The sequence below is a fragment of the Marmota marmota genome, unplaced genomic scaffold, assembly GCF_001458135.2.
Source record: "Marmota marmota marmota unplaced genomic scaffold, marMar, whole genome shotgun sequence".
NCBI lineage: Eukaryota > Metazoa > Chordata > Mammalia > Rodentia > Sciuridae > Marmota > Marmota marmota.
The window spans coordinates 10,057,134-10,078,962 of NW_025999905.1; the positions used below are offsets into that span (position 1 = coordinate 10,057,134).

General features: G+C 33.1%; 1 protein-coding gene across 5 annotated transcripts in view; it reads right to left on the reverse strand.

Moving 5' to 3' along the window:
* The window catches only part of Snx13 (sorting nexin 13), a 150,328-nt gene that overhangs the window by 86,766 nt on the left and 41,733 nt on the right, over window positions 1–21,829 (reverse strand). For 3 of the 5 annotated variants that reach the window (XR_007346132.1, XM_015498128.2, XM_015498130.2), the window contains exons 2-5: window positions 10,373–10,485; window positions 6,553–6,655; window positions 3,291–3,380; window positions 2,048–2,169 (exon numbers count right to left, since the gene is read on the reverse strand). Coding sequence is in view for 4 of the 5 variants with exons in the window: in XM_015498128.2 (XP_015353614.1) it covers window positions 2,048–2,169; window positions 3,291–3,380; window positions 6,553–6,655; window positions 10,373–10,485 (428 nt within the window). In the remaining variant the exon portion in view is untranslated. Of the gene's footprint in view, window positions 1–2,047; window positions 2,170–3,290; window positions 3,381–6,552; window positions 6,656–10,372; window positions 10,486–21,829 lie in introns of those variants that run through there. The other 2 variants (XM_048799658.1, XM_048799657.1) reach the window with 1 other exon arrangement.

Consider the following 21,829-nt stretch of genomic DNA (forward strand, 5'->3'; position numbering starts at 1 on the left):
ATGTAACATTAAACTTAACTTTTCTGGATCTCAGCTTCTCTACTTTTGAAATTTTGGTTATTGGATGGCAAAATAACTTAAATTTCTGAATTCCTTCACAATTTTTGCAACACTTTCACATGTGTTATGTTCACTTCATTCCACTGAGCAGTAACTTTGTTTTATTCAACACAGTATCACTAGCACCTGGCTGGTACAAAGTAGGCTCAAAATATTAATGAAAAGAATAGATAAATTGGATTCTGACAATAATCCAGTGAGGAACACAGAACAGGGCATGTATTATTATACTTATTTTATATAAGAAAAACTAAAGTTCAAAGAGTTTAAAATACAGTTAAGTGGTAAAGTCAGAAAACAAACCCAAGTCTTCAAATTACTAGTTCAAATCTCTTTCCAGGTCTAAAATTTCTGACATTTTAATATACTCTTAAGGAGTCAAATACAAGAATAAGGAACTCTTATTATTTCTAGTGTTTTGAAAAAAAATTAGGACAGTGTTACTATAGAAAACAATTAATAAAGAAGAGTTCTCTGAAGCAATTTAAAATTCAACATTATGCAAATGAAACGAGATAAAATCTGATTTCTGATCTTCTTTGATTAAACCAATTATGTTTTCCATGTTCCACAGTGAGTCTGCATCTATAATTCTGGTAGTCTACAAACACTTGCTATGAATCATGAGGAAGAAGTACAAAACTCTCTTTATAATTAAGATGATTGTTCAAACCAAAAGTCTTATGCAGGGCTCCCCAATAACCTCAGATTGAGAAATATATTCTATTCCATCCCTCTACCTGCCTACCCCAATCTAAAGCTTAGGGTCAACACAGTTATAGAGGAAAGTTCTGACTGGGCAGCATAAGCTGAAAAATACTTGTGCACACAGATCAGAAAACAGTGAGAGCTATCGGACAAAGTTCTATTCTTAAGCACTGTCAGAATCCACAAGATTGTATTATAAAAACCTAAGTATAGAGGAAAAGGGGTTGGCTAAAGAATACAATTTTTACCTTTTAAAGAGTATACCTCGAGAATACAGTAGGAAAATCAATCTGTGTATTGGGTAGTAAAATCTTTTAATAATAAAAAAGTCTTCAAACTCATTCAAATATAAAACCCTTTCAAAACAAAATAATTCTGAAGTATTTTCCCTTTCATATAATGCTACCAATTAAAAAGCCTTAAAAAATAAAAATAAAAGTTATTATTAATTTTAATATATACGAAATGGCACTTTGCCACTAAAAAAGCAAGTAGTTTAAGTATAAGGATACTGGACAGAATACTTTCGCCATATGGAAGCAGTACACAGATGGGTTTCTAAAGTGAGCATTTTAGTATATCTCACAAGAGAAGTTTCTAAGAGGACTTCTGCTAGCAATATCTTGTTAAAGAACAGTTATACTGAAACTACAGTGAGGTATAGCAGTTATACCAAAACTAATTTTTTCCATAACACTCAGATAAAATAAGAGCATCTATGGAAGAGGAGAAAGAAGGTATTTTCAATAAATGGTAAAAGATCTGAAATGCAACCTATGGAGAAGACTATGTATGCAAAAAAAAAAAACTGGCAAAGAGATGGAAAGCACAGCTTAATCAAGACAAACTTTCTATAAATCCTCAAGTCCAGGGCAGTTTAAAGGTTGCTGTGCATGGTGGCGCACGCCTGTAATCCCAGTGGCTCCGGAGGCTGAGGCAAGAGAATCACAAGTTCAAAGCCAACCTCAGCAAAAAGCAAGGCGCCAAGTTACTCACTGAGATCCCTTGTCTAAATAAAATACAAAATAGGACTGGGGATGTGGCTCAGTGTTTGAGTGCCTCTGAGGTCAATCTCCGGTACTCCCACCTACCCCCACTCCCACCCCCTAAAAAAAATCTTATAGGTTCCAGTTCTATAATCTGGGAGTTACTGCAAAATAATAATCTGTTTTACTTACCTTTTAACTAAACTACCCACCCCAATTTAAAAGGTATTTTCCCTACTGGAGCAAACAATATATATAAATTTTTCAGCATAAATAAAATGCAATGACCTTACCTAGTAGCGAACTGAATGAGAGCATTCTGAAGAGCCTGCCTAATTTCAAGAAGAAAAGACTCATCATCACTTAGTGTGTAATACCAATACTGGACATAATCCCTCAAGGAAAACTGGATAACCTGTAAGAAAAATATTAGGGAAAAAATAAACTTTTAGGATCAACACTGTCTAAAATCCTCCAAAGAAAACTAGATAACCAATAAGAAAATATTTGGAAAAATACAGTATTTTAGAATTTTTAAAATAGCAATGACAAATTAAAAATTAAAATAGTTACCTGCCAATTTATATCTATTCTCTGTATCATAAATTGTGGTAATAATAGTACCTGCCTTCATTATGAAAAAAAATCAACATGCTAAAAAACATTTCATGAATTTTAAAGTTATTATGGTATTTCAACTCATCTACTGTCCCAATGTTTCAAAAACTTAAAACATTATCTATAGCCAAACTTGTGCAAATTTCGGTAGACAAGAGTTCGTGGAAAAAACAGATTTTTCAATGCTATAATACAACAAAGAGATTTAATCAGTTTGATAAAATGAGATGTAAAATAATGCTCAAAAAATGTTTCTCTAAGATTATATCATGAAATCCACTGCAGGTATAATTTTTAAAAAAAGATACAGGATTAAACTTAGTTCTAAAATAATACATTTGATATAGCCAACCACCTTAGCCCATAAATAGCAAATAATACAATTCAATGTATAATTTTTGCAAGTTACATAAAATATGGGTTCATTTACAAATAAATGTTAAAAATTTAAAGTACACATTATTTATACTGAATATATATTCAAAAACATCAACAAAAAATATTTTGGGGTAAATAAATTTTTACCTAACTCTAATTTTTGAACATTTTTCAGCCTAACCAGGTATTTATACTTTTTAAAAGTAAAACAGAAAAAAAATATCTCATTTACCAAACCCAGTAAGCTTCTTCATCAGGAAAAGTAATACCTTTCAGATTAAAAAATATCAGAAATATCTAATGTTAACAAAATTTTTTCTCTAAATGCAAATTCAATCGAAAAGTTTTCTTACTAACTAAATCACCTCATAACAGGTGCTTAGTAAATCAAGCAACATCTTTACGTACAAATGTCAAGGATAGCATTATCATAAACTTTTAACATTATTTCAATAGCAAAAAGGTATACCTTAGTATTTTCAAAAGAAATACACCTAGTATATAATATATGGAATTCAAATACCACATACTGAAACTCACTTGCTGGAGAGGTTCATCAATTATATTGGCACCCGTCAATCTTCTATCAATCTTAATAGTCCTGGCTTCCCGTTTCATTTCTTCTAAGCACTTAAAGGAAACCATAATATTTTATTGAGTGATTTAAAATCTCTCCAGTTGGCTTCAAATTGAATACTCATTGTCATTTCCCTTCTTCATCTTCGATTCAATGAATTATTTCTTGAGACTCTAATATAAACCAAACACTTTTCTCAAGATAACAAAACGAGGCACACAGAAAAAAATCTCTTATTAGCTTCAAAAATTTAATTAAATTAGAAAACACTATTTAGCTGGGCACTGTGATGTACATCTGTAATCCCAGCAGCTAGGGAGGCTGAGATATGAGAATAGTGAGTTCAAAGAAAGCCTCAGCAAAAGCAAGATATTAAATAACTCAATGAGACCCTGTCTCTAAATACAATACAAAATAGGCCTGGGGATGTGGTTCAGTGGTTGAGTGCCCCTAAGTTCAACACGCAGTTACACACCCATCCCCGGCAAAAAAAAAAAAAAAGAAAACACTATTTAGAATGTGGGAAAATTGAAAATGTACAGGTATATCGTTGCCATATTCTAATGAGACTTTAAAACTATAAAGTTATTGTTTCAGGGAGTCAAGTTAATAACTGTCTTTATTGGACAGTTCTACCTCTTCTACCTCCCCTTTCAAAACCCCCAATAGTACACCAGCTGCCAAATGATTGTGTATTGAAATTGATTTTATTGAAGGATAATTTTAAGCAACTAAAGAAAATGTATTTCTCTACTTCTCCTTAGCTTTCAGAAATAAAAGCAGCCTGGGAATAAGGTAAAGGGTAATGGGAGACTAAAATTAAAAATGTAAGTCAAAGCACAAATATACCACAAAATGTTTCAGTTATGATAAACCAAATATACAATGCTGGTCTTACAAGATTATAATGGAGCTGAAAATTTTGTATTTCCTACTGAACAACACACAACTAAAAAAGCAGCAACAGAAAAAGAAAACTCAGAAAATCCACAGTAAAGGCTTTTTGCAACTTTTGTAAACACACACACATACCCCTCAACAAGCTCCTTTAAAAAATCTGAAAACATGGACCCCAATATATTCGTAGAAAAGAATATTCACAGTATATTATCTGCTTATGAGAAAATCTATGATAAAAAAAAATAAACACAGAGTGATACATACACACACCAAGAAGTCACCATGGACATATTTCTGTAAAAAGTGAAACCTCCTCAAGAATAGACTCAGGAAGATCTCTCAGAAGGCATTCCAGAAGAAAGCATTGTCATCATAGGAGATCACAGCTCCATGTGTTGCTAATCCTGAATACCTTCTAGTGAGACAGGATGTAGAGGTGTAAGTCAATGACAGTGACGATCCTATCTCTGTTTAGGCCTAGACTAATGAGGATGACTGTGTCTTTTACAACAAGTTTGTGTTTTATGCTAAGTGTTATTACAAAAGAATCAAAAAATTTTAAAAATTTATAAAGTTTATTAAGTAAAAAAGTTACAGTTGGGCTGGGGTTGTGGGCTCAGCAGCAGAGCGCTCACCTTGCATGTGCGAGGCCCTGGGTTTGATCCTCAGCACCACATAAAAATAAAGAAATAAAACAAAGGTATTGTGTCCAACTACAACTAAAAAATAAATATTAAAAAAAGATACAGTAGTCTAATTTATTATTGAAAAATTTTTTTATAAATCTAGTGTAGCCCAAGAGTGTAGTGTTTGTTAATATCTACAGTAGTGTACAATAATGTTCTAAGCCTTCACATTCACTCACCATTCACTCCCTAACTTATCCAGCAAATGGTGTATGTACCATTTTTTATCTTTTTTCCCATAATCTTAATTACTTTTTCTGTGCAGACATATTTAGACACACAACACCACAGTGATACAATGACCACAGTATTCGGTGTGGTAACATACTATACAGGTTTGCTGCCTAGAAATAACAGGACAGACCACACGGCCTAAGTTTGTAGTAGGCTATATTATCTAGGTGTGTATATATGCACTTTATAATGTTTACACAATGACAAAATCACAGAGCAATGCATTTCTCAGAACATATCCCTGTTGTTAAGTGACGCATGAGTACATAGATACATGCCTTAAGTCAAAATATGAAACCACTAATATTTTTCCATAAAATGTACTTAAAAACCATATTTTAGAAATGGAAAATCAAAACTATTTTTATACCACTAAGTAGAAAATGAATTATAAAGGTACAACCTGTCTTAACTATGATTTATTACTATTTAGGATCTTAATTCCTAAAATATTTCCTATCCTCTGTTATATGCCACTTAAATGAATGTAAACTGGATGGTTAAGAAATGTTCCAACAAAAGATGCATTTACTCAGACTTGTATGCAAACAAAGAATACATGTTAACAAATTCTTTTTTTCATTCCCATTTGACATCTAACATTTCTTTAGAAAATGAGAAAATGATTCAGATTATAAAAAAAGTTATAAGATTAGCTTGTCAATATGAAAGTCAGTAGGATTTAATGAAATTCTCATATTTCAGTAATAATATTACACATTACTTACCTCTGCATCTCCTACATGTTAGCATATAATGGACTGTAAAGTTATGTTACTGGGGCATTGATTCACAGTCATCTGTATCTCTTCCAATGAGATGAAACCATCCCACCCCACAATAAGAACTAAAACCACTGCAAATCTTAAACCTACCCATAGTACCCAACTTCAATTTTATTTTAAAAATCCTACTTTTATTTTAAATAGAAAAGGAGCACTACTCAAGATAATAAAAATTAGGGCTGAATTATTAAAATTTCAGATATTGCATAACTTAATTGTATTATATTTTTCAATGTAATTAAAGAAAAATGCAAATTTTTCCCTCTGATTTCCATTTAATGTACTATATTCAAAACATAATATTCATTAACATTCTAACAAACCATATGGATGATTCTTTGACACTCAATGTTAATATAGCAGGAAAACACTCAAATTAAACTAACCAATTTATATCTTTCCCTTAAAATTTCATTCCCACTTGACATCTAACATTAAGAAAGTTTCCAATGTGAATTTTCAAAATATACTTTTCTAAGTATGATCAGAAAGTCTCCCATGAATTTACTAAGCATTAGTGAGTAAGAAGAAAATCTCCCAAGCCATAGAGATGATCACATTATTATCACTGCAAAGAATTGGACTTTTTGAGATTTTTCACATTCCTTTACACCATTTACCTTAGGAACCCCAGTTGATGTTGGAGGAAGAAATGAGTGTTCACACTGTTCTAGGTACTTTTCTGAGTTTGTTTTTCCAAACAGCAGGGTAACCACTAAACCCCTAGAGGAAAAAAAAATAATTAAAGAATTAAAAAACAATACTTCTATAAATTAACACATCTACTATTCAAGTATATACTTCAGATGTTATAGCTTTATTATTCATCAAAAATGCCTTCTGTAAATTTACCCAAAATATGACAATTTTGTTTTGAATGAAACTTAAAACAGCAACAAACAATTTGTGAATCACATATTAAATACACAATTCCTTTCAAAATTTTAATCCAACATACATCACAAAGAATCTCAGACATTTTCAAAATTGGAAAAAATCAGTCCTTGTTAAATATGGAATCTAATAACAAGGATAAAGACAAATGACATCTAAATAGATGGCTAAATGACCCAATTCTACAGTGCTAATTAAGGTAACATACTAATATTTATAACTTGACAATGCCTACAGTAACGAGTGCTATACAGAAAAAAAATGATCCACATTATGACTTTTGAAACAAGGCTAGAATTATGATAATATCAATTTATCCTCAGAAGATTAATTATTTTTAAAACAATTAAAAGATCACAGTAAAATAAATACTAGTTCACTTTTTTAGTATTGACTAAATGTCATCACTATTTCCTATATTTAAAATTTACCAATAAGACAAAGCCTTGGAAATCCATAAAGGAAGAAAATTAACTTTAATCTGATAATGATTGGTAACCTTACAATAATTGAAAGACAGTAAAACATTAAATACTGTCAATCTCAACTACCAAAAAGAATAAGATTCTCAAAGTCATCCACTTTTTGTTACTACCTGTTTATTCACCAATCTTCAAGTATAAATACGTTAAGTAGAGTGGGAGGGCAGGTGAACACAGATTAAGATCATATCAGAATTCTGTTTTTGTTTAAGAAGCTGGCCTCAAAATTATCAGTAAATTTCATCCACCTTTTATAAATGATATTACTAAGATTCATGTTGGCTGTATATTTCACTTTTACCTAATTATTCAGAGTAAAATCAAACACAATAAAATACTTATATTAAATTAACCTCATATTCCTAAATCTAAAAAAAATCATAAAACAGACTGATAAAATATTAACCTCTGCCCACAGAGCAACAGTAGGAAGGCAAGCTAACCAATAGTTTAAAATTAAAGAGCACCTAATTAACAGTGTCAGCTGTGTGGGTTAAGTAAAAACAGGTACTACCAATGCTTACATTATCCAACAACAATGCCATGAAATAACCATAGTATGGTACGGAAAGTAGTACCCTAGGATAAAAATCAAAATAAAACATCTTTTTCTCTCTTAAAGTTTCCTATATATTTGAAAATAGGAATTAGCTATGGCTGTAAAAAAAACTGAAAACATGATCAATATTTTTTTGTGGGTAAAATGCAGAATTTAAAACAAGTTTTATTAGCAAAAAAGGGGAAAGAAGATCCCCAGGAAAATGCATTAATTTCAAACTTGCATTTTAAGTAAGAAAAAAAAGCCTCTTTTAAAACTTACACAGCAAGAAAACACACAAAAACTAAGAAATTATTTTGAATTTATGAAATTTCACCATTTGCCTTAAAATTGATACTTAAAAGTCAATTTTTTCTTTAAATTCAGAAGATTTTTAAACTACAGAGAGTTAAATTAAAGAATGGAAAATTATTCATAATGAGAGCCAAAATAAGAAAGATTTGACTTAGGAAATTATGATATTCATTGCCCATAATTGAGTAATCTGGGAATGCTTAATTAACTAATCCTCCTGAGATGAGTTTCAGAGGTTTGCTGGTAGAAATAGAAATAAGAGTACCCTTTAATGGTAGTGAGTTTCAATGAGATCAACACAGTTTGGAACAGAAAGTCAAACCAATTTATGATTTAGCATAAACTTGGAATTTCAGACCTCTTCATGTGACTCTAAATAGTATCTAAAGCGTTTTTGTATCCCAGCTATTCATGAGGCTAAGATAGAAAGACTGCAAGTTCCAGGCCGACCTTGCCAAACTTAGGACCCTCTCTTAAAACAAGTAATAAAAGGGGTTGGTGATGTAGCTCAGTGGTAGATCACTCCTGGGTTCAACCCTCAGTATCTAAAGAATAAAAATATATAAAAAATATAAATATTTTAGTACCCTTCCCTCAACCTCCAATGACCCATCTTATCTAAAAAATTTTTTCAGAAATTCTAAGTACCCAAAACTGTTTTTATAGAAATATTCCTTCAAAAAACAGCAGATTCAGAAAGGGAGAAAAAAAGAAAAGTTTCCATGACTTTGGAATGAATGGACTGATGACCTTTCCCTGTTTCCCAAATTTTATATGACATTTAGTACAAGAGAAATGAGTCTCTACCTTTCAAAGGCTCCTACCTTTGTCTCTAAAACTGCAATTTCTCACCTTTCCAAAATACTGGCAAATATTGCTAAATTCTTTTCCTTCACTCTTGCCACAGCTTATTAGTAATATTAGAAGAAATCTCTGCCTTTCAGACAAATATCTCAAGAAAAATAATCTCCTTTCAATCAGAGAAAGCAGACCATGAAACTATGCAGCCATGCTATACCTTTAATTTGTAACAGGACTATACTTAGAAAGTCCATTTATGTTGCAGATCTCTAAGGTCTTTAATCATCCTTGTTACCAAAAAAGATATTCTGAACTCTACATTACTTGATTCCTTTGGCTAAAATAAGTTTTATTTTAGTACACAGTACCATACTTAGACAATTATCATAAAAATACTGAATCTAACACAAAATACATTTTTAACATAGCTTTCACATAGCTGCTCAATTTAAGCAATTCTCACTTTTCAATAATCAGTGGGAATATCCATAAGAAACAACTACACACAACTTTCAAACCTGTACCCTAAAAGAGGTGGTAGGTAGTATAAATATTCAGAAGCCGCCCCTTTGGTATCTCATACAGTCTCTCAAACCATTGTTATATATACTGTTCCATTCAACTAAATACTCTAAACCTGGACTCAAACAACTCCTCCAAATATTTCAGGTCCCAAAATACATTTTTAGAAGAAGTCTCAAGAGTTCATTCTGCAACTAATTACTTACACACACACACACGCACACACACACACACACGTTAAACAAAATACTCCTCTCCTCTAAGCTCCCTTGTTTCTAAATAATAAACATTTCACTTGTATATATATTTTATGTTTTCTTACAATTCATATATGATACCAGTGCTCTAAATATGAAGTTATAACAAAGTATGGCTAAAACTTCCCTTTGAATGGTTTATTATCTTAAGTGAACACACAAACACTGTAAAACAAATAACCATGAAGATAAAACTGTAAAATCAAGTATTGAATTTTCTAGACCAAACTAACCACATTCATTAGGGAAAATGAGAAACACTAATATTTGAAGTCTAACTAATGAAACAGTATTTACATTGTGAAATTTGATATATAATCTCTTATTTATTTATTTATATAAGATCATAATAAATCAGAAATATCCAATTTTAAAAGGATAAATAGCATCAAAATAAATTTTAAAATCCTTTTTCATATTATCACAAAAAAAGAAACTGAAATATTATTTTTGAAGATAACACCCATATTTTTGGTATCTTAAATTTACCTTATTTTTTTTAATTCTGGTAAAATGCTTGTTAAAAAAAATCAGCATTCACAAATAAATCATACTCCTACTTTTTACCATCTTTTTTTAATTTTAACAAGATATACATGGGAATTGTAAAATTATCACTGATTATACTTACCCACCCACAAAGCAGAGGATATAAAAGGCCAAATAAAATATTACAAAGGGTCCAAAGGTTACTAGAAAAAGGACGACGCCAAGGCTTCCCCATCCCCATATGGATAGACTGGCCTGAAATAAAACAAAAAAATAAATAAATAAATAATTGTCCATATGAATTAGAAAAGAATCAACCAAACTTTTACACAGTTTTAAATTTCCACTTTTCAACATTTATGGCATTGTTTCAGCATACATTAAAATGTTTACTTTTGGAAATGTTCTTGGAAATTTATCTCCTAAAAACAACATATGATAGAGATTTATGGAAGATCAACAATAACTTAAAAAACAATTAGTGATAATACAAAAAAACAGCATGAAGTAGTTTCACAAACTGTTGAATAAAATGTTGGCATGAAAAACATAACAGTATTTATAAAATATATGCATATTTATATTCATAGAACATAAAAGATTAAGTGGGCTACAAAGTTATACTTATTTAGAATTAAAATTTCATTTTAAAACTAAGTCCCAATAACTATAGCATTTTTTGTTAAAATTTCAAGAAATCCATCTCATTGAAAATAATGATATTATTTCATTTAAACTGTGTACAGAGACCCATAAAATTGTACTTGCAAAAGTTCCAACTTTCAATACTACAATTTACCAAAAGTTCAACAAAACATTTCCAAGTCTCCATCCTTTAAAAAAAAATTTTTCATACAGAATTATACTGTTTATCCAGTAAAAATACTCCTTTTGTTGAGGGCAAAATGGATGTTAGCAATTTAAGTCATTATGAATAAATAAATGTATTCAATTCAACAAGTGTACATCCATTTGCCTAGCACCCTGAGGTATACAAAGAAAGCATTTGTCCCACTCCTACCATCAAGGAGCACAGAAAAGAATGTCTTAGAGGAATGAAACAATTAGACACTGAACTAAAAGAAAATAATAGAAAGCATTATAAGATACTAAACTAAACAAATTGAAGACCAAAAATCTGAGGAACAGACAATAGGTGCTGTGGATTACAAGAGAAAGAGTTTTATTCATTCATTCACCAGTTATTGATTGCTTTCTATGGGCTAGACACGATTCAAGATACTAGGAATATCACCCTCTAAACTCACACTGTAAAAAAAAGGCTGGAAATATAGCTCAGCTGGAACATAACCATATGCCTTTTTAAGTTTATGAAGTAAAAGAGGGGAAAAAATTAGTAAATATATGCTTATATCAGATGGGGATAAGTGCTGGAGAAAAGGCAACTGTAGTGACCTGTCTAAGCAGTTCTGAATGATTACATGACTTATGAACAGAAAATACTGGACATGATTTATTTATGGAGAATTTATTTATAATACTGAGTCTTCCTGCAGCAAAATAATATTTTTCCATTTAATCGTGTCTTCTATAACCTTCAGTGGAGTTCTTTGTTTCTGTATCTCCCCGCCCAGCCCTCCCATGTCAACCATAACTCGTTCGTTTGTGTATTTATTATCCATTTTCCTCATTCTAGACACTATTATCTTCTAACTAGAGGAATGATAATGCCTGTTAACAAAGTTTCTTCTCTGCCTTCATGCTTTCCTCCTTGAATCAGCTGGGAATACAATTCCACCTACAGAAGTGGTCTACTCTGACTGCCTTCTAAAAGCTTAAAGTAGGGCACAGTGATTTAAAATAGAGAGCATCCCAATCCCTCTGATGAAACTTCGGTTGAACACACAGTACCTGGATCCACACTATAGTACTGCCAGATGCCCACCATAGGTAGGAAACAGACACTATTTTCTAAGACTCATGCAAACCTTATCCACTGACTTCCCCAGAAAAAAAGATCTTATAAACTCTCCAGAAAGCTGAAACTACATGTGACCCAGATACTTGATTCAACCAGCTTTCTCCAGTGAGATATGACCTAATATTAGCAGTATTACTTTTTCTTTTACAGTTAAATTTATGCTTACTAGTCAGTTTTTCAAAACCAAAAAACTATAGTTTAAAGATATATTCAGAGGCTTTAAAAAGAAAAAAAAAGTGACTATCTTTGGGGATAAAAGACATGGGTAACACACTGGGGCTTCTCAACTAATCAGTAGAGTTTTACTTCTTTACCAAGTGTTTGGTTTTAACCGTATAATTTACTCTTAAGGTTAATATCTTTCATAATTAAAGGAATGAATCATGATTAGTTTATATGGGGAAGACTAACAGCAATTAGTTAACAAGGAAAGTTAATAAATTTGTCTAAAAACTCAAGTTTTGAGATTATTACAAGTCTTGAAAAGAATATAAAAACATCAAAAAAAAAAACAACCCTATTCTTTCAACAAAATTTGTGAAAACCTACAATGTGCCATCTGCTAGTGGTTTAGCCTTACTGTGAGAGATTTTCATCTCCCTGCCCCGCTTTCCTTTCCCTGGAATGAGGATCAAACCCAGGACTTCCAGAATTTCCAGCATGGCAGGCAAGTGAGCCACCACTAAGTTATGCTTCCATCCCTCAGGAGAAATTTTTAAATGCCAGAAACTACTGAAATTAAACATTTCTAAACAAGCAAGTGAAGTGCTCATTTGCTTTGCAGTTAATCTCTTAGAATTATTAACTTCAAATGTTAAACTGTCATTGAAACATCAAAATACTGCATTGTCTAAGACAAAAAAGATTTTGTTATTCTTAGTGTGCTCAGATCTGTAATTGGCTGATATTACAATGTTATTAGTACAATGAATTAAGAAAAACATTTCAGGGCTGGGGTTGTGGCTCAGTGGCAGAGGGCTTGCCTAGCATGTGTGAGGCACTGGGTTCAATTCTCAGCACCACATATAAATAAATAAATAAAATTAATAAAGGTTCAAAGAGCACTAAAAGAAATCTTAAAAAAAGAAAAACATTTCATCTAACACAACTTAAAATTTCCTAAAATGATAAAAGATGATAAAATTTGGGAAAATTTGGTACTATGTCAAAAACCTTTCACAAATTCAAACAGATATTTATCAAACAATTGTTCTGAAATAAATTTTAAAAAGAAAAGAAATCTACATAGGTGGTTTACACTAAAAACTCTTTACTACCATTTCCTTTGCTAAATACAATAATTATTGCCTATGCTGACTAATCCAAGAATTACTCCCAACTATTGAGTTAGAAGAAATCTTCAAGATCATCAGATGCAATCCTTTTCAAACTTAAAGATTCTTAACTGCAGATTTTTAAAATGCAGATTCTGATCCAGTATGACTGGTGTAGGGCCTGTGAGTCCTTCATTTTTAACAAGCTGCCAAAACTGTTTAGAACCAGGAGCAATCTATATATTTATAAATCTCCCTTCATTAGTTTTTAGGTCTGTAAAAGCCTTATTCACAATTCCAAAATGTAAAAGGATCTAAAAACCAAAATTATACTAAGCATTCCACATAACAGATCTCACTCCTGAGAACAACTTAAGAAATAAAAAGGCAGTAGCATATAATGCTCAAAAATTAGACTTCAGAGTGAATTTAAATTTCACCTACATGCCTTCCTTTCCTCATTCATGTCACTATGTTATTGTGAGAAGTAAATGAGTCCATGGTCCTGTAGCCAGTTTTAACATAAAAATCACTATTTCAATACCTACTTTAACAATAAAGAAACTAAGGCTCAAAAAGATTTTTTAAATTGCCAAAGGTCACACAAAATAAGAGCAAAGTTTGATTCTAGGCAATTCTGACTCCTTAATTAACATTAAAATTTGTCAGCTAACAATTGTCTGAAGTTAAAAGCCATAGTAAGATAAAAATGCTAAAGTCAAAACTGAGTACCTTCTTTTACAAAAATATTAATAAGTTTAATATGTCCCCCAAGAAACTAGTAAGAAAACTACCTATAATAAATCTATGTTATAAAGTCCTAGTTTGAACATAAAGCATATACTTTTTATTAGAAAATACTTACCCTTTTGTACCCTAAAGAAAAAATGGAAAGAACTTCCAATTTCAAACAATGTCAACTTCTTACCATGTTCAGATCCTTCATGTATAGGGGTTTGGCTTTAAGTTCAGACAAAAATTGATTTCTGCTTCTAGGGGTCTTAGACTCAAAAAATGAGAATGCAAAGGATCATACATGCCTCCTGACAATAGAAAGCAAGTGAAAATTATTTATCTTGTGATATTCTATGCCAATCAAGACAAACCAACATTTACCTCATTTGACCCTCCTCATATATATATTTATGATAGGAAAGGCAGCATAATATTTTACTAAATACAGAATCAGAAATTAGAGACTTCAGTTTTCCACTAACTTTCTGTATAACTTCTGAAAAATTAAGCTGTTTTGATCCTAAATTTTCATATGAGATCATTTCTCAAAGTCTCTATCTAACAGATTGGTTAAGTAACTTTGCTCATAATGACGCAGCTAATTTGAGTGCAGAGCCAGGACTTGATTTTCCCAGTTCACATGGAAGTGGGGCCAAGAAGAAACAGCTCTTTTATAGCAGCTAGAAAAAACTGTCAGAACACTCATGGAAAGGACTTTAGACTCCAAAATGAGTCTCACTAGAGTGAATCAGGTCAACCACACTAACAATATATTACTTGGCATATTATGTGCATTATATGACAGAGGGCAGCCAAACAGATAAGGCTAAGAATGTTAAAGTTCATATGACTTCAATGTCAACTTTAGCCATGTTAACTATATACAGTTAACAACCAAAATAAGTAAGCATAAGAAGAGTGGACTTATTATAAGCATAGCTTATTTTCCTCACACTTACCTCCATTTAAAATAAGTTGGAAGCTCTGTTCCAGGTAATTTCAATAGAATATTGTCCTGACATGGGACTCCCATCATACAAGATTATATAATAATTTAACCAAGGCCAGGTACCTAGAAGCTGCTCACTAAATATCAACATTCTAATTAATTAATTTACTAACTAGAGAAGGAGATTAAGGAGGAAATGGGAAAAGGAAGGAAGGAGAAAAAAGAAATCATGGAAAAGGACAAAGAGAAAGAAAACAAAAAGGAGGGAAAGTAAAAAAGAAAAGGACCCTAAGATGAAGTACTCCTCTTCACCCTCACCTTATGGCTTGAGATAGCATTACACAGTTCTACCATCACAACCCATACCAATACTGCACCATCCAAAACAAAAATCAAGGATGTTATGGTTTGGATCTAAAAATGTCCCATAAATAGCTCATGTGTTAGACAATGTATCAATGTTCAGAAGTGAAAAAATCAGGTTAGGAGAGCTATAACCTTGTCAGTGGATTAATTCATTTGATTAATAATTTGAATGGACTATAAGTACAGGTAGGTGGGTGGGGCTGGAGGTCACTGGGGGTGTGCCCTTGAGCCTCCTCTCTTGTTCCCTTTGCTTCCAGGCTGCCATAAGATAAGCAGCTTTCCTCCACTATGAATTCTGCCAAGATATTCTGCCTCATCTCAGGCTCAAAGCAATAGAGTCAGTTGTCTATAGATGGAACTTTTGAAATAAAAGTTTCTTTCCTCTTCTAAGTTGTTCTTGTCAGGCATTCTGGTAACAGAAATGAAAAACTGACTAACACAAAGGGATTGATCCTTGTTCTTCCCTGGAATGAATGTACAAAAATAGTGGTATTGTGGATGGCTCTACATACCCTGACACCAACCTGCAACACAACTTTGTTTTCATGGAACAGTCCTACAAGAATCATCAGTACATATGATGGGGTCAACTGACTCTAAACCCCTTTTCTCATGCTCCAGTGACAGGAAAACAAAGATCCTCTTCCACTTACCCCTATTCAAAGTTTCCAATATGTCCTTGTGAGAATGATTAAAATTGGCAACAAGGCACAAGTTCTCAATATAGTTGTTGAGCCAGGAGATATAGAAAACCTATAATGTTGAGAGCTACAGCCAAGGGGGCCCCAGCAAACTTTCAGACTGCCAGCTGATGATTGGCTCACAGCCCAGCAACATCTAGCTGATTGGCTCCTCTGCGGTGATGCTCATTGGGCTGTTTCCCAGCCCTTTCAGACTGTCAGCTGATGATTGGCTCACAGCAGCCCCAGCAACATCTAGCTGATTGGCTCCCCTGAGGTGATGCTCATTGGGCTGTTTCCCTGCCCTTTCAGACCACTGAGCTGCTCATTGGGGGACTTTTTTGGCTCCGCCCACACGACCCAGCGAATAGGCCTCAAGAGCAGGAGGATTGTGGGAGGTGGAGAGGCTTGGGGTGGTGGCAGTTGGGCTCTGAAGGTTTTCCTGAGGAGCTGTTTTGTTTGGCGTGTGTGGTTTCTTTTGACAAGTGGCTCCTGAATTGTGCCCAGCCAGACTGCTGCACTATAGGAAGGATAGACACCTCAATCAACTATCTTTGTCTCAGAGCTAGCTAACTGGCCAGCAAGCAAAGATCATGACTACCAAATACCAGAGGAGTTTTCCTTCCTCTCCCTACTGAGGTTCACCACAATAATACGCATATGTACACATCTCTCTCTGAATTCTCACATTTTTTGTAACAATTATCTCCCTTGGGGTGTAACTTCATAACATTTCCAAGACTGAATTATGTACATCTATTTAGGTGACTGCTAAACTAATCTTTCAATTTTTTTTTTTTATTATTAAAGCAATGGGAATAAAGGTCATAGACTCCCACAGGCTAAAAATTAAGGCTCCTAGCATACAATGATAAAGAAAATAAAAGGTAACAACTATTGCAAATTCTTTGTTTTTGAAACTAATTACAAAATACCTATACACAGTTTAGAATACTAGTAGGTTTATTCATATTGTATATTATTTATTCAGAAAACAACCATGGTTAGGTTGCAGACTCCCTCCCTGCTCCCATATCCCATACACTGGGAATCACTGAAGTAGGGACTAGAAAATATAACGGTATTTAAAACTCAGAAGTTCACAGTACTGAAACGGGAAAAATAATAAGAGTATTTACAAAATCAATGGGGCTATATAGGAAAGAACAATCCTGCTGACAGGCTTTCAACTATTATTCAAAGTCTCAAACTGTAAAACTACTAAAGGTTCCTGAATAACTAACAAAAGATCTAGTAGATAGTCATGGCTAAAAAATAATAATAATTATAGCAGCAGCAGCAGCAGCAACAGTAGTAGTAGTAGTAGTAGTAGTAGTAGTAGTAGTAGAAGAAACTATTCTTCTAGGGATAACTATTTTTTGCCTTAATAACTTTTAGTAAACAACTTTTAAAGAATAAATTTTCAATAGAAAACAGGTTCTTTTATGGCAGACCTTTTAATAATTAGAAACAAAGACTCCCATCTTTATAAATATTCCTTTGACAGATAAAGGCCTATTGTAAATGTGTTTACAAATGAGATTGATATAAAAATAATAACTATTCCTCTAAAAGTAAATGAAAGCAAAAAACTTAAAGCTCCCAAAGAATAATAGTTAAATTTCAAATTATATTGAGCTGATTATGTGAGGTAATAAGAGTCCATTATACCAGAAAATACCAATTCTATTTACTTTGAATGAATTGTTTTCTTTGTACCAACACATTTATTCTGATTATTTTGCTTAAAAATAACTACACAGTAATAAAGTATGGGTAGCTAATGTTCACCTAAGAAAGGGAGGGTGTTAAATACATACACATTTTCTGATTGTCTTAAAAGAAACAAACACATGCCTATAATCCCAGCTGCTCAGGAGTCTGAGGCAGGAGGATAGCAAGTTCAGTCAGCCCTAACCAACTCACATTCTGAGTTCATTTGCTAAATGAACCTGAAACCTGCCAGGCATGGTGGTACATGCCTATAATCCAGAAACCTGGGAGGCTAAGGCTAGAGGATCAGTAAGTTGAAGGCGAGGCTCAGCAACTTAATGAGACCTTGTCTCAAAATAAAAAATAAAATGAACTGGGGATATAGCTCAATGGTAAAGCACCCCTGGATTCAATCCCCAGTACTACAAAACAGAAAAAGGAACTGATAAAAACATTTCTATTCATGTCGATTACATTCTTGTAGCAAAATATCGAAGTATTTTTTTGTGTTGTGTTTTATAATTTTGTACTTAAATATGCAGGATAATAGGGAAAAAAGTCCTTTCTAACCATCCCAGTTTTAAGTCACTAATTGCAGGTTCCAGGATCAAGACCTCAACAAGTAAAGAGTTAAAGGCAGGTGGCAAAAAGTCAATGCCATTATAGTTACTAAGGATGTAGGTCTTAGCCCATCCAACTCATGACCCCATAATTACTCAATCTTGTAAGTTCAAGGATTCAACCTGTCTTCTTTTCAAGTACACCTCAAAATAGCCCAGTAGGGCATGTGGCTGGTCTTTGTTACAAAGAATTTAAAAATTGAGAAAGTGATCAGAAATTAGCAGTTTGCTATGCTGCATTCCAGGGGGGGAAAAAAAAAACTGGAATAAGTGGACTCAAACCCCAGCAAGGCAGTAACTGGATGAAGCAGAGTGCAACACTCACCATAAACATGAGATATGAACACTCCAGTGTTGCCATAGTACCAACACTTGCTACACAGTCTACCCAATGCTAAGTTTTTTGTTGTTATTATTTTTTTTAAGAGATGGGGGTCTCACCATGTTGCCTAGGCTGGTCTCAAACTCCTGGGCTGAAGCAATTTCTGCCTCTACCTCAATAGTAACTGGGACTATAGACATGGGCCACAATATTTTTTATCATCCTAATCTTATAGCTATTTTGATTAGAGTGTCAAGAAATTTGCCTGTACCTACACCACTATCAAAGTTGAGAAAATAAAAGATAAATCAAAGGAATATTATATTTTTATAACAGCAGCCTATTTATTACTAGAAGTTAAGCTCTAAATATACATGCCCACTTCATATAGGTATTTGAGTTCACATACCTGATTTAAGCATTTATTTTTCCCCAGTTTACTCTGATAATAAAAACCTCAAAAAGGAATAATTAAGAAATCAAGGGCTGGGGATGTGGCTCAAGCGGTAGCGTGCTCGCCTGGCATGTGTGGGGCGCTGGGTTCAATCCTCAGCACCACATAAAAATAAAAATAAAGATGTTGTGTCCACTGAAAACTAAAAAAATAAATATTAAAAATTTTTTTAAAAAAAGAAAGAAATCACAAACAGGGGCTGCAAATAGGAAATTTCTGTAAACTGTTCAAATGGGAAAGAATAAAGGAAATAAAAAAGACCAAGGAAAATGAATACTACTGTACCTGATTATCTCTCCTAAATAGAAGAAAGCTTACTATCCCCAAGGCTATTTCTACTTTCTTATAATCTGACTATATATGTAATCCCTGGGTAATTTTGTCTCTAATCTATCACTTTTCACTATTTTATATGAATTATGACTTCCAAAACTATTTCAGAAACTTACATTCAATTACATTCAGAAAAGTTCTGCCTACATTTCTCATGGGTCCTACAAACTCATACTCAAAATTACATTCACTACATAGCCCCAATATTTAAATTTTAATGCCTACTCAATTACTTAAATTGAAATGTTAGAGTTTCTTGGAACTACCATCTTAGAACTCTTTTCCAATCAGTTATTATGGCCTGTCCATTTATACTCTAAATGCCCTAAATAGCATCCCCACCAATTGCCAAAGACTGAGGCTAAACCTTCATTACAGCTGCATGACTGCCTTCCCATTATCCCCTCCTCCTCACTACCAAAATGACCTTTGAAAAAGGTTCTGAAACACCTGGCTTTTGCATAAGTAGGGGCTGTCCTCTTGTTTATATTCTCCATTCTAGCAAAAACCTCTAGCAAGTTTCCTTCAAAAACCAGCTCAAAGTTTTATCTTCCATGAAGTAAGCCTTCTCCTGTAAGTACCTCACCCTCTTCCCAACAGAATATTGGTTTCTTGCATTCTCTACTCTCACTGTACTACTTAAAATTCTATGGTAGTTATTTATGTGTATCTGCCTTTTCTAGATTAAAAGTTTCTTTTATCCATTCACTGAATATTTACTGACATCTATGTACTTAGGGTAGACAGGCTCGGCAATTTCAAAGGTAAGTAAAAAAAAGTTCCTGGGCTGGGGTTGTGGCTCAGTGGTAGAGCGCTTGCCTAGCATATGTGAGGCACTGGGTTTGATTCTTAGCACCACATATAAGCAATTAAATAAATAAAAGTCCATCAATAACTAAAAAAAATATTTTTATGAATGTTCCTGGACTCAAGAAGCTTACAATCTTATAGAAGAGAAATGTGTATACATAATTATAAAACTATAAAGTGACAGATATGCATCAGCTATTACAGGCATAAGGAAGGGTCATACCATCTGACCCAACCAATGGGTAAAGCGTGGAATCAAAGGAAGCATCTTAGAAGAGGTGACACATATGATTGGTCTCAAAGAATAAGCATGATATAGGCAGGTGAAGAACAAAGTAAGTGATAGACAAAAACATGAATTGGTACTGAAGAAACAATGTTCCAGAAGGAAATCACTGAAGTATTTTGAAGAGGTGGATTGTGAGAAATCACAAGGGACACTCAAGTTGAAACCACTCCAACAACTATTTGCAAGATTAGAAATAAACAAGAAGGCAGGGGCAGAAAGGAGCCATATTTAAAGAAATATATAGGCAAAATAATCAATTATCTTTGTGATTAACTACATGGAGGTTTTTAAGCTTGAGTAATAACAGGTGAAGAGCCTATCATCCTAGACAAAGAGAACAAGTTGGAAGAGGAGGAGGATTTTTTTTGTTTTGTGGATGAAGGAGTTGAATTCAGCATGGAATATGTTGATGTGTATATAAGACCTTAAGTAAAGATAGTCAGCAAGTAACTAGATATATCAATACAAATCATTTTCAAGGCCATACTCTAGGCTAGACATACAAAATTTTGGTTACTATTACATAGAAAATAATCTTAAAAATAAGAATGAAGTAGGTCATAAAAACAGCAGCAGACAATAATGGAGTACTAATATGCATCAACATTTAACAGGCCCTTAGTGATTGGCAGTGTCCAAAAGCAGAACAGTTCAACAAGATAATCGAAATCAGTAAATATTCAGGGATTTGACAACTTGAGGGCAGTTGTTACTCTTACTGAGCGTAGCATCAATATAATGAGCAAAGGACCAGACTGCCATGGGTTCAGAGTGAATGGGAAGAGATCAGGCTTTAAGAAAGTATCCAGTAAAAAGGAAGCCAACTCAAAGTACAGGTGAGTAAAGGCATGACTCACACATCAACAGGGGATGGATTCAGAGGCACAAAGAACATCTGACCTCTAATAAATTTAAGAAGGACAGCTCAATTTCCAAAGCAAGGATATGGAACATACCATATTCAACTTAACATATTCAGCATAACATATTCAACTCCTCCCCATGGCTAGGAAAATTCCCAGAATACAATAAATACTCAAACAGTCCATGACATGCATGGGTACGTGAATGAAGTCAGCCCGAGTTTCCTTTTCTAATACATTAAACACTCA